This window comes from Leishmania mexicana, chromosome 20, assembly GCF_000234665.1.
Source record: "Leishmania mexicana MHOM/GT/2001/U1103 complete genome, chromosome 20".
NCBI classification, from domain to species: Eukaryota; Euglenozoa; class Kinetoplastea; order Trypanosomatida; family Trypanosomatidae; genus Leishmania; species Leishmania mexicana.
The window spans coordinates 2,126,750-2,140,225 of NC_018324.1; the positions used below are offsets into that span (position 1 = coordinate 2,126,750).

At 58.0% G+C, this 13,476-nt stretch overlaps 4 protein-coding genes across 4 annotated transcripts; all 4 read right to left on the bottom strand.

Moving 5' to 3' along the window:
• Positions 1 to 1,492: 1,492 nt before the first annotated feature.
• LMXM_36_5600 (conserved hypothetical protein) lies at positions 1,493 to 3,190 on the bottom strand (the record flags this gene model as incomplete). Its single annotated transcript, XM_003874869.1, has 1 exon — positions 1,493 to 3,190. The coding sequence occupies one exon, from the start codon at positions 3,188 to 3,190 to the stop codon at positions 1,493 to 1,495; it is 1,698 nt and encodes a 565-aa protein (XP_003874918.1).
• A 670-nt stretch (positions 3,191 to 3,860) lies between these two features.
• Positions 3,861 to 5,438, bottom strand: LMXM_36_5610 (conserved hypothetical protein; the record flags this gene model as incomplete). Its single annotated transcript, XM_003874870.1, has 1 exon — positions 3,861 to 5,438. One exon carries the CDS (start codon positions 5,436 to 5,438, stop codon positions 3,861 to 3,863), a length of 1,578 nt encoding a protein of 525 aa, XP_003874919.1.
• Positions 5,439 to 7,623: 2,185 nt separating this feature from the next.
• Positions 7,624 to 10,923, bottom strand: LMXM_36_5620 (putative isoleucyl-tRNA synthetase; the record flags this gene model as incomplete). The annotated part of the gene is made up of 1 exon (XM_003874871.1): positions 7,624 to 10,923. One exon carries the CDS (start codon positions 10,921 to 10,923, stop codon positions 7,624 to 7,626), a length of 3,300 nt encoding a protein of 1,099 aa, XP_003874920.1.
• A 1,462-nt stretch (positions 10,924 to 12,385) lies between these two features.
• LMXM_36_5630 (conserved hypothetical protein) lies at positions 12,386 to 13,093 on the bottom strand (the record flags this gene model as incomplete). The annotated part of the gene is made up of 1 exon (XM_003874872.1): positions 12,386 to 13,093. One exon carries the CDS (start codon positions 13,091 to 13,093, stop codon positions 12,386 to 12,388), a length of 708 nt encoding a protein of 235 aa, XP_003874921.1.
• Positions 13,094 to 13,476: the final 383 nt, after the last annotated feature.

Here is a 13,476-nt window from a genome sequence, read left to right on the forward strand (position 1 = left end):
GGGGGAAGGCCTCGGCGCATTGCTGACTCGTGTGGGCGTGTATGTGTGTCCAAGGCCGCCTTTCATTCGGAAAAAAAAAATGGAGGTCGCGGAGCCCCCGTCCCTCCTTTCGGGTTCGTACCAGCTACTTCTCTGGTGGCGCATTACACGTACACCGGCACCACAAGTCTGTGAGCGTGTCCGCTGTCCTTTGTCTCGCTTATCGGCGGACGTCATCTGACCACCTTTTGCGGTTCGTGCTGGACACAAATGACCACCGGTGCCCATAACAGAGTACAGGCGCTCACGTGCGCATACTCAAGACAGGAGGGGGGAGGGGAGGGAGGAAACGATAAAAAAAAACAGCCGAAAAGCGGCGGCGCACTTATGCGCCACAACGCGAAAACAACAACAACAGCAAACATGTCAACGGTTGCGTCACGAATGGCCAAGTGCCTTCACGGGAAAAGCGGATGCGTGGGCGGTGCTGGCATTCGCAGTCGTGCCTCACCAGCTCCGTCGTCGCCGTCAAGCATGGTTGTTCTGCTTTCTGTTTGCTGGCTCCACTGTTGAGAAGAAACGAGACAGCTTGCCGGGCCGTGGTGTTTCGGTGATAAGAAGCTTCATGCGGGCGCGTGGGGGTGCTGCCGCACTGCGTGGAGTGCCCTACACACTTCGCCCGAGAATCGCTGCAGATCGTTGGACCCGACATTTTTTCGCGGTCACACACAGCGCGTTTGTGAGGACAACGAGGGGGTTCATCAAGAAGCACACTTGAGCCGGCGCTGCGACCACCGCGCAAAGAAATCGCATCGGCGTACCGTCTTGCATTCCCGATGCGAGAGGAACGATATTGCGCGTCTTCAGTGCCGCCTCCATGGCGGTGCTGTCCGACACACGAACAGCGCTTTCAAGCTGCACTGTAAAGTTGGTTGCGTGACTTGCCGTTATCCACGCGTCTCTCCGCAGTCTCCTCCTCGTCTTCCTCCTTCGCTGCCTCAGCGCTCGACGTCCTACACTGCCGCTGCCGCCTCTCCGCATCGGGAAATAGCTCTCGCAGCGCGCCCTTGACGATGGAAAAGGTGTATTACTCCACCGTGAGCCGGTCCATCACACCGGTATCCGCGCCCTTGACGGGGGTGGTGCGCACCGACTGCTTCGATGCAAAACATGCCCGCGCCGCCACCGCCACCGCACGCGAGCTGTGCTCCCATGCTCCCAAACCAAAAAAAATTCAATGATGGATGGACGGCGGAGTGGTGGTGGCAGCAGCGTGGCACCGACCTAGTCCTCTCTCCCTCATCTGGTTACTTTTTTCTGTTCGCCGCTGCCGCCGCCGTTTCAGCGGCGGCGGTGCAGACGTACGTGTGAATGTCGGCACGCACCTCCGCCACGCGGCGTTTACGTTATGCGACGTTTCCGATACCGGCGCCAAGCAAAAAAAAGCCAAATCGGAATGGTACAGAGGAGTGCCGTGCACCCCCCCCCTGTGCGGAGGTGCCTCTCACGCAGCTCACTCTGCACTGTTCGCTTTGATCAGGTCAGCCGTCACGTGATCGTAGTAGGCGACACGATCAGACGGCACGGCTCTGTCCTCGCCGCCGTCCACGACCACCCCTCTGCCCGACAGCGTCGTGCTCCATGCGAAAACATTGGAGAGAAGGATCTGTGGAAGTTCCATGCATTCGGTGAGCTTCGCTGCACGCAAGAGCTGATGCGACACGGCGAACACAAACCCTTGCGCCTCTAGTGCGAGGTCCTCGCAACCAGCAGGCGAGCGCCTGCCGCGGCTCTCGTGCACCGCTGTCATCAGCTCCGTCACTGCCGTGACGGCGATCAGGTCGGATAGAAACGCCACAACGTCTGTGCGGCGGTGCACCGTTGTCGCCGTCGCGGTCAGCGCTTCAAGAAGCAAAAACAGGGGGCACTCCAGCCCAAAGGCGAGGGAGCTGAGCTCCTCATCCTCCGCAATCATGGCAGCGACGCCGCCAGTGTCGGCAACGGCCGCTGTCGCGCCGACGCGTCCCTCCCCGGACGATGGTGTCCGTGGCCGTGCTGCGAGCGCCTTCTTCAACGATCTTGCGCGCCTGTGAAACCGACTTGCGTTGGTGGGGGTGCTGTACAGAGAAGCGCGCAGAGCCTTTGCTACAGCCTTTGTAGACGGCTGCTGCTGGTGCCCAAAGCGATGAAGCGCGACGAGCAGCTGTAGTAAATCCGCCACAGAGTAGAGACGCAGCTGTGAGTAGAGGAGGCCACGCCTGCCACATGCGCCATCGTGCACGGCGCAACTCGTCACCACATCGAGGACGGCTTCCTCGACGATACCGAGCGAGGACATTGTGTAGAGCATCGCAGGAAGGGGAAGCAGTGACGCACTCGGCGCCTGCGATATCCCCTTCACACCCCTATTCGCCGCTTCCTGATCGTGCTCGCCTACGGTGACACCAGCCACAGAGGGAGCGGAGCTGCCGCCTCTCGCGGCGGCCGCATCGGCCGCAGCCTCTGCCAAGGCAAACAGCTGCCGACGAATTTCGTTCATCAGCTGCATCAGCAGCTGTCCATCCTCCACGTTGGCGCTGTCGTACAGTCGCAGAAACAAAACTAAATCAGAGAGGGAAAAGTCGGCTGCTGCCGTCATCGGCGGACCACGAGGGGGTGCGATGGGACCGCTGCCCACCACCGGCACAAGGCGGAAGCGCTGACGCGACGCAGGGTTAGCAGAGCCGCCACCACTCATCGTCGCGGGAGGAGGAAGAAGGCCACGGAGAGGCCCAAGCACATCGCGTCTGGTACTAAACTCGGCAAACCCTTTCGCGGCTTCAGGGGTCAGGGAGGATTGCGAGTAGTCGACGGTGGCGAGTTCATGAAGCAGCTCCTGTGCACGTTGCACCAACGGGTTGCTGGCGTGCAAGGCATCCGGCGGAGGTGAATGCAGACCGCTGATCCGGGGCTGATGTAGGTTCTGCCCTACGGACGGGCTAGACGGTGCGCCCTCAGTTGGCGATTTGCTGGCAGGCTTCTGTGGCGGTGGGGCGCGCGTCGGTAACGCGCACAGCGTCACGGTCTCTCCAACCTTCGCCGCCCCAGTCGAGCAGTGAGGAGGTGCACCATCGACGGCTCGCACGCGTCTCTTGCCAAGGTAACGGCCGGCACCGGCTTGCCCACGGAAGTACCTTGGCGTCCAAAAACGGAAAGGGGTGCGTGCCAGCATATGAATGTGCAGATGTGTGCTGTCCCGACTCAACAACAAAAAACTGTTCCGCTATTGCTGGACCAGTGGGGAGGGGGGAGGGAGGAGGATGAGGAGGAGGGAGAGGCGAGCACAAAGAGGACCATAAAGGTTTGGAGCGCAGGGCGGTGCCGCTTTCATGTGGCGCCCACGCACTCGTAGAGCAGCCCGCGCATGTCTGCGACCCACACATGACAACGCAGGACCGCGGTTGCGTGTGACGCGGAGAAGCGTGAGAAAGGGAGGAGGGGGTCCACGGCGTGCGGTACGTCGATGCAGTTTTACACGTTTGGCTTGCATGTCCCACGGAGCGCACCCGTACACAGGAACGCGCTGAAACAAAGCAAGAGAAGGCACAGCAAAGGGGCAGTGGCGGAAGCGAGGACAACAACATACGACGGACACACGGCAAAACGTTGACGCTACTCTCCAGCTCCAACGCCATTCCCCACCGCATCCAGCATTGGCATAATACGGCTTACATTAATAAAATGGCAGCTTAACCGAAAGGGGTGTCGAGGGCACACACACACAGACACTGACACTGAAAAAAAAAGAGGGAGAGAAAACGGCGAGAGTCAGGACAGTACCACCTGCCCGAAGACACGGTCGGCAGGAAACACCCGCCCACGCAGTCCGGCGCGGCGGCTGTTCACTCTAGCTGCTTCTCACTCTCGTACAAGTGACGGCTCAGCGAAATGCGATCGACATCGCACAGGAGCACCGTCTCCAGTTTTCCTGTGCCCGCCATCTTCATCACCAGGTAGCCGTTCTCCTTGTTCTTCTTCGGCCTCATAGGAAAGACGATGTTGCCCTCGGCGTTGCGCGGCTTCCTCTCCTTGCGCTTCTTCGCCAGCCGCTTCGCTGTTGTCAGGACGAGTTCCACGCTACCAACGCTGTTGGTGAGCAGCGTCTTTATGAGACCGACTGCTCCTCGGTTCCACCGCACGTTAATGTCGAGCAGGTGCTTGCGGTTGTACATGCAGAACGCACTGGGAACATCAATCTTCTCAAGGTCACCTGTGATGAGGCGGTGGTCGAGCAGGTACACTAAATCCCACGTACGTAGCACGTCCACAACGCCAGCGACGTTGTTTCGCTGCTCTTCGGTGAGGAAGACAGCGGCAGCGGCGGACGTGGTTGCTAAGGGTCGAGGGATTCGCATGAACGGCAGCCAGGATGACCACCACGACGCCGTTGCGACGTCGTTCAGCGCCTCCAAATCTATGTTACCGCGGATAGCATGCGAGGCAAAGACGCCGAACGTATCGAGGGTGAACACGTACTTCTTCGCCTTAACTGTCGCGGGGTCCAGCTTGACACGCGGATGCGTGAACACCACGACGGGAACGACACACTTGCCGCAGACCTTGTGGATGGACTTGTCGGAGTACCATGTGGCGCGCTTGCCGTTTGTGCCCGTATCTTGACCGAACAAAACCGCATCCGACTGAATGAGATGCGAGTCTGGCAGCTCTACCCGACGCGCGTTTTCAATGTAGCGGCGCAGTGCGGCGGCCTTCTCCACGTTATCTTCCTGTACATCCTCAAACTCCAGTGTGTCCATTCGTTTGCGATTGCGGCACTGGTACCAGCGCGGCCCGTTGCTCCACACAAAGCCCTGCCAGTTCTTCACCTCGACGACGAGGATGATTGGGCCGACCGCGACGACATCGATTTCGCGGTTGTGCCCAACACGCGCGACAGCCACACGCCGCCGCAGAAAAACGTCCGTCCACCCCGCCTTGCGCAGTACCGCCTCGACCTTTTCTTCGGCCTGCATAGACCGCAGGAAGTTCTGCTGCTCGTGCGTCAACAAATCCTCGCGGCGCAGTTTCGATTGCGCCTGTGCGCGCAACGTTTCGCGATAGACATTACGACTGAGGCGAAAGGCTACCGCACAGAGCAGCACCGTTGTGATACCTAGGAGGGTGTAGACTGTGTCATCCAGCAGAGAAAGCACGGTGTTCATGCCGTGTGCGCCTGCGCCTGAGCGCAGAGAGGACTCAGCAACGCAGGTACACGGCGGCAGCAAGAGGTGCCAATAAGCTGGAACGAAGCAGCAGCGCGAGTGCGTCGCCAGCGGTGCTCCGTGCCTTGATGGCGTGCGACGAAAGAGAAAATAGATGTCAGCAGAGGAAAGAGGATGGGCGGTGGGCGGTGGAAGGAAAGGCGACAGGTGGGACAGACGATGAAAACAGCAGTGAAGGCCCAAATAAAAAAAAGGCATCTGGTGAAGAGCTTGGGTCACAACCTACAAGAAGGCGAATGAGCGACGGGCCTCGGCGCATCTACATCATTACATTGCGTAGAAGGCGTCGCACAGAAGTCTTGCAGTAAAGCCGCCCATATACCCTCCAAAGTCATAACGGCACCAGTAAAAAGGCGCGCCTCTTTTATTTTTGTCGTCTTTCCCCTCCGGAAAATACCGTCGTCGACGCTTCACACGTGTTACTTGTCGCCAGTCTGCATTTTCTTGTTTGTTGTTTGCCTTTTTTTTCTTCCAAAGTGCGCACTCGGTCACCTCTTCTTTTGATCGCCTTTGTTCGCAGAAGGGCGAAGGGGAATAGCATGCGGCGTTACTACCCGCTCGTCCGTGCCTTCACCTCCCCACTCCTCCATCAACTACGCACATCAGCCTGCAAAAAAAAAATAACAATCATAAACATTTGAGGTGTGTAGGAGGAGGAGGCGAGGAGAGAGAGAGGATCACGATAATTATCACCAAAACGTCATGCAGACAACACAAGACACCACCACCACCATCACCATCGGACCAATCACGAACATCCAGCACATTCCATTCCGCCTTGAATCTCTTTATATTTTCCTCTTGCATGGTACATTTCCATTTTAGGCTATCAGCGAGTGCGGTACACCACTGCAACGGTGAGGACGTCCCCTTGCACCAGTATCCTCGACGACTGCCGCGGCTCCTCCTCATGAGCGTTTGACAACGACCCAGCGTCTGTAGAAAGACGCACAGAACAACAAGTAAGCAGCATGACGACAGCAACACATCGATCGTGTTATCAGAGGCAATCCGAGGAGGAGGGGATAACAGAAAAACCCCGAAAAAGTTGTTTCTTTGCTCTTCTTGAGTTCGAGTGAGCAGCAGGCGTGTGTAACCGAGTGTAACCTGCTAGCCGACCTCTAACGATAAAGATGGCGTGAAGAAGAGTGGGCGGCTTATCCATTAGATAGCAACGCAGAAAAAACGGGAAGAAACAAACGCATTATAAAAAAAGCGGCAAGGCGAAGGTACGCAGACGTACTGGTTCCTCACCAAATCGTCACGCGCGCGCACAGACGCGATTGATCTCCAGCGGGGACGCGTCGCCCCACTCCCCCCCCTCCTGAGCGCATCCCAAAGTGGTAGTGGCCATGTTTTGATGCGGGGAGCAGTACTCGTCACGTTGGCCGATGCACGTGCTACGGGGGTAACGGCCCACTGCGTTTCTTTATGATATTAGCTGTGGAAAGGAAAAGCGACAAAGAAGAGAAGAAAATAATAAAAAGCAAATCCTACAGCCACAACATTTACACGTGCCCGCCTCTGCACTGAGCCGTGACTTGGCAGCAGTTGATTTCATGGACTCTCCGTCTTCTACTTGTATTGGAATGGATCAGATGTCTGACTGATGGCGACAGCTAGTGATTGGATTCACAATATGTGCCGATTTCTTTCTCGTTTTTTTTTCTCTCCCACTCGTCACCTTGGTCTTCACGAGGAGCAGAAAAAAAAAGTCGAAGACGAGGTCACTCTGAACACAGACACATAGACACACACACACACACGCAGAGAACACAAACACCACAAAAAAAAGAGACCAAAAATATATATAAGAACTCGAGCTGACCGCGTTATAAATGCACAACATCGACGGACGGAGACGAGGGAACGGAGCGTATCTCTGCGTGTGTATGTACGCGCATGCTCGAGGGTTTGTCAGAGCTTCAGTAGTGCACAGAGAGACAACAACAACAGCACACTAAAACGGGTTGAAAAGAAAAACAAAAAGACTCGAGAAGGCGGGGGTGAGTGGGGCAAAGCGCCGAGTCTCTGCCTTCGACTTCGTCAACCACAGAGGTGGGCCACATCCACACCAGCCAACACAAACACGAAAACGATAGATACGTAACCACAGTCGTAAAACGTAAAGGGACATACGACCAAACAACAACGAAAAAGAGAGAATATTTTCCTGTGGTGGTGGGGAGGGGGGGCAGTAGACCACTCATGCAGGAAATGGTTGGCGTGACCGGAGCTACCGGACATGGCGAGGCCGTCTCTATGCTCAACGAAGAGATGGACCTCCTCGTGGATGTGGGTGCGTGTCGGGGGACCTTGGCATTCACTTTGGCGGCCAATGCCGCAGAAACCTGCATTCCACCCACCCTCGTCACACGGTACTTTAAGCCTTGGGCTTGGCGAGGACGAGGCGCACCGCCACCCCCGAGATGCTGGTGTCCTCCTCCGCGACGAGCTCGGCGTCGTTAGGCTTCTGGTCCATCGTCGTCCACACGCCCCTCAGTGTCTGATTAATCTGGTCCTTGGAGTGGAGGATGGACGCCGTCAGATCTGCCTCCTCCGCCTCAAAGTACACATCCACCTCGTCCGTCACCACCAGCTTCGCCTTCTTACGCAGCTGCTGTACGCGGTTCACGAACTCACGTGCGCGCCAGGAGTCAATCAGCTCCTGATCCTGGCGCTTGTCAACCAGCACAACAACGTCGTTGTCAGTGTTGCTCTGGAAGTCGGTAATGCCTTCCTTTACCTGGCGCAGCACCTTCACGTCCTCGATTGTTAGCTCCTTGCCGACCACGACGCCCTTCTTGTCGTGCAGGAACTTGGTCACCTCCTCGTGCGTCATGGCCTGGATACCCTTGCGGATCGCGGGCATTTCTTTGCGGTACTTCTTGCCAAGCACCTCGAAGTTCGCATCCAGCTTCGTCTCCAGGTAATTCTCCCCACTCGACATCACAATCTCGAACGCGTTCACCTCATCCTTGATGTAGCCCGCCACCTTGCGCACGTCGTCAATGTACTGCGGGTCCGGGTGAACGATGACAACCTGACGTACCGGCCGCTTGATCGGAATGACCATCTGATCGCGCAACACACGCACCAAATCCACAATGTTCATCATGCGCGACATGGCGCGCTCCAGCTCCGGGTCGTCCAAGGAGGCGTCCTCGTCGGGAATCATGAGGTAGTGCACAGAGTCCACGTGCTCCGTCGCCGGGAGGAGGGGCTTGATCTGCTGGTAAAGCATTTCTGCGACAAAGGGGGCAATGTGGCCCACAATGCGGGACACCGAGAAGAGGATGTACAGCATCGTCGACAGCGCCTGCGATCGGTCCTCGCTGTCCGTGGCGTTCTTCATGCGGCGGCGGTTCATGCGCACGTACCAGTTCGACAGGTCAACGACGAAACGCAGAATACCGGGGACGACGTTGTACAGGTGGTACAGCCGCATCTCCGCCTTCACGTAGCGCAGCAGACTCTGGCACGAGGCGAGAATCCAGCGGTCCATCTCGTTTGTGCTGCGAACCTGCAGCGACACCTGACCACCGGCCGCAATGCAGTAGTTCGTGTTCGAGATGAAGAACTTCGCGGCGTTGAACAGAGGCAGGAGGATGTCTTTGACGACGCCCTTCACACCTGCCTCGCGGAAGCGCAGCGGCTCGGCGCGCACAACTGGGGAGCTAATCATGTACATGCGCAGGGCATCCGCGCCGTACGTGTCGATCACCACCCTCGGCTCGGGGTAGTTCTTGAGGCGCTTGCTCATCTTCTTACCGTCCTCGGCGAGAACGAGCCCGCTGACGGCGACGTTGCGGAAAGGCGACACGTCGAAGAGGGCAACGCCAAGCACGAGAAGGGTGTAGAACCAGCCGCGAGTCTGGTCCAAGCCCTCCGACACGAAGTCCGCCGGAAACAGGCTCTTGAACTTGTCCTGGTTCTCGAACGGGAAGTGTTCCTGGGCGTACGGCATCGAGCCCGACTCGAACCAGCAGTCGAACACCATCGGCACACGCTTCAGCGGTGGCATACCGGGCCGCTTACTAGGGATCGTGATATCGTCAACGAACTGGCGGTGGATGTCTGTGATGCCGGTGACGCCGGAGAGCTCCTCGAGTTGCTTGATGCTGCTGACGCACACAACCTCCTCCCAGTCCTCGCTGTGCCAGACCGGCATCGGCGTGCCCCAGTAGCGGTTGCGTGACACGTTCCAGTCACGCGCCTCGGCGAGCCAGTTGGAGAAGCGGCGGGTCTTAACAAAATCAGGCACCCAGTACGTCTTTTCGTTGCATTCGATGAGACGGTCTCGGAAGGCCTCGACGTTGACAAACCACGACTCGACAGCCTTGTAGATGAGGGGGGTGTCGCTGCGCCAGCAGAAGGGGTAGCTGTGCACAATCGACGCCTTGTGAAAGAGGTGTCCTTCCGCCTCGAGCGCTTTGATAATCTCCGGATCCGCCTCCTTGACGTGCTTGCCGGCGAAATCCGTCACCTCGCTCGTGAACATGCCGTTCTCGTCGACCGGGCAGACGAACTTGCCACCCTTCTCGAAGATGCCGGCGTCGAGGCACGCCTGGTAATCATCCTCACCGAAGGCGGGCGCCTGGTGCACGATACCCGTACCAGCGTCTGTGGTCACGTAAGTACCAGCGATGACGCGGAAGGCCGTGGCGCTCATGGACGACTCAAAGTACGGGAAAAGTGGCACGTACTTCTCGCCCACTAGCTGCGCGCCCTTGACCTTCTCGACGACCGTGTACGGTGCGGCATCGGCTTCCGCAGCGTTGTCGCCGCCCTTCGCCTTGGAGGCCTTCTTGCTGTCCTTCTTCGGGTACACCTCCGCCAGGCGGGCCTCCGCGAGCCAGTAGTGACGCTTCGACTTGGTATCCAGCACCTTCACGTAGTCCAGCTCGGGGTGCACGCACAAACTGAGGTTGCTCGGCAACGTCCACGGCGTGGTGGTCCAGGCCAGGAAGTATGTGTTGGGGTCGGCGCGGGCCTGGAAGGCGACCGTTACGGCGATGTCGCTGACCTCCTTGTAGTTGGAGTTTGCCTCGAAGTTGCTCAGTGGCGTCGTGCAGGCGGTCGAGTACGGCATCACACGAAAGCCGCGGTACACCATCTTCTTCTCCCACAGCTGCGAGAAGACCCACCAGATACTCTCCATGTATGAGAGGTGCATCGTCTTGTAGTCGTTGTCAAAGTCGATCCAGCGGCCAACGCGCTCGACGGTCTTCCTCCACTCGTCAACGTAGCGGGTGACGATCTTCTTGCACTCGTCGTTATACTTGTCAATGCCGAGCTTCGACACGTCGTGGGACGTCTTGATGCCGAGCATCTTGTCGATCTCGTACTCCACCGGAAGACCGTGGCAGTCCCAGCCAAAGCGACGGATGACGTGGTGGTTCGTCTGGTAGGCGAAGCGAGTGACCATGTCCTTGATTGTGCCAGCCAAGATGTGGCCGTAGTGCGGCAGGCCAGTCGCGAACGGTGGGCCATCGTAGAAGCTGAACGGCTTGCGACCCTCGGAGAGCTTCATGGAGGTGCGAAAGCAATCCTTCTCGCGCCACATCGCCAGCACCTCCTCCTCCATCTTCGAGAAGTCGAGCACATCGGGATAGCTCTTCACCGGTACGCCCGGCAGCCCCGCTGGGGGGTCTTGCTTCTGCTGCTTATCCTCGCCCGCCATGTGAGACGACAACGTGGGGTGAGAGAGAGATGAGGAGGAGTTCGGGGACGGCGGATAGAGAGACGGGCGGGCGACGAAGTCGGGTTTTTGACTGTTAGCGTTAGGTGTAGCTTGACTGTCGTCGGTTCGTAGAGTGCTGTTCGGCGCGGTCGATGGCGGATGTGAAGCAGAAGGAGGGGGAGAAGGGGACGAGGCGGAGGAAGCAGTCGCAAAAACAGAGGTCACCGTGCACTTCACAGGCTTTCCGTGTGCGTAGATGACCGTGCGGGCTGCAGTGGGATAAGGGTTACTACTTTTCCTGCTCTTCTTCCTCAACCTCGCCGCCGTACAGGCCAAGACACCACAACCGTAGCCTCTCGCGAGGTGTGTGCTGCTCCGAAGCATTCAACGCCTGCTACACCGCACGCGCGCGTTTGTGGATTTCGTGTGCGTCTCTGTGTGGGTTCGCGACGCAAACGACACGCACGTAGAGAATGTAGGACTGCTCTCCTCGAAAAAAAAAACGTGCCGTTTCGAGTTTCCAAAGTGAGATGAGGAGCTCGCAGTCGTACAGCGGTAAAACAACAAAGAGGCTGCAACGCAAGCAAAGACAGGAAAGGTAGAAGGAGGATGAGCACACACACACACAACGCACGCTCGCCGTAGTTTGACACAGATGCGTTGCGTGTTCTTTGTTTTTGTTGTGGTTAGACCGGAACCGAAACGGCAATAACCGAATGCGATAGCGTTATTCTGTTGGCTGTTCGATAGTCACTGAGTAAGTGCATGAGTGCGTGTGCGTGCGTGTTTCGTTCCATCGCTCGTCAAGCGCGTGAGACAGAGCAGAGGAGAGGAGAGGCCGTTCCCACCAAGGATTGAATACGCGCACGTCGCACCATCATTGCGCACCCATCGAGAGAGGCAGAGGGAAGGGAAGGGAAGGGGAGGAGAAGGTGATTGCCAGAGAGATGAGAAGTCAGTGGACAAACGTGTGTACGTCTGTGTGTGGCTGCTCCCATGCTTTGGAGGACCAAGAAGAGTAGCGGTGGCGATGCTCAGACGCGCTGCCGGCGTTATGCACCTTTTTGCCGTATCGCGCTGTCTTCGCCCTCCTCCCCTCTCTACTGACACTGTTGCCAGATCACTCCAGGCGAGCAGCTGAGGCTCCTCCGCCAGTCCCCCGAGCTGCAGGGCGAAAGGCGGGGTGAAGGGAAGAAGGAGACTCAGTCCTGTCTTCGTTTTTTTTCTTTCGCTTCGCTCCTTCACTCCTCCCCACGATTTCACGGGCGCACGAGAAAGACGGCAAGAGGACAAGGCAAGCAGCAGCAGCCGCAGCGGCAGTAAAACCTCTGACAGAAACAAAGAGAGACGCAGCCTTGTGGCCGTCGACGGACGTCGCAGCAGCGAGCCGATATCATCGGCGAGCGAGCGCTTCCCAACAAAGTCACGCACTCGTCTCGTCCACCGGGTCCGCTCCGTTGATTCAGAGGGAGCGCAGTAGTAGTTGCTCGTACTCGGCAGGACTAACAATGCGCACAGAAAGGCTGTCCTGCACCACTCCTGTGGCCTCGATGCGCAAGGCAAGCTGCAGTGCCAGCATGTGCTTGCAGCACCACACTTCCTGCCGCTGAATCGACTGGTATGCGTAGGCAGAGCAGGGGCAGTAGTAGGGAGAAAAGAGTGTGTGTTCGCCGACCTGGTAGAGACAGCGTGCCCGATGCACGGGCACCTGTGAGGAGACTGCGGCAGCGCTGCCCTGATCGTCCTTCTGTGAGACAGTGTTTGAGCGAGCCGTGGACGACACGGCGTCTGCACCGGAGCGCCTCGCGCGCTGAGCTTCGTGGTGCACGCACTCCACGTCATCGTCCGACGCCTTCACCGACTCGTCATCGTCGGACAAGTCCACCTCAGCGCCCTCCACATATCGTATGACCGGCTCGGTCCCGTGCAACGCGATGCCAATGGCTGACAGCGCCGTTTTACCATAGAGAATCTCAAGCGGCGCTAGCGCCTCCTCGATGCTCTTGGGCACACCATGCGCCTCGGCACCGACCACGCCATCCGGGCGTAGGGTGTCACTAGAATTCGAACCCGCAACGACGTATTGTGCGTAGGCGTCCAAGACGGCGCGGGTGATGAGCGCTGGGTAGTCCTCTGCCGCTCTCGAAAAAGTTGCCATTGCCGTGTTCATAAAAGCGGCGAAGGGCTAGGTGCCTTCTTGTGGATCGCGTGTGCGAGGCGGGAGGAGACGTCAACGGCGTCGTCCGTGCTGCCAGTTGTCAGGGGAAGTGATGGACATGATTGGAGAAGGGAGGAAGAACAGGGGAGGAAAGAATATGGAGAGAGAAAAAAATGGCGACGCGTCGCAATGCTTCGTGAGGCCGACTCCCATTGGTGAGTTTACCGGCCATCGTCTCGCAGTGCGCCAGACCCTTCCCCCCTCGACTGTGCAGCGCATCGCCTCCTCCCTTTTAGAGGTGCTCAATGGTGGCCACCGTGCCCTTCTCCACAACACACACACACACAACTACGCAGGTGTGTTCGCCCACTGCTGCAATGATGCAGCGGCGCGCC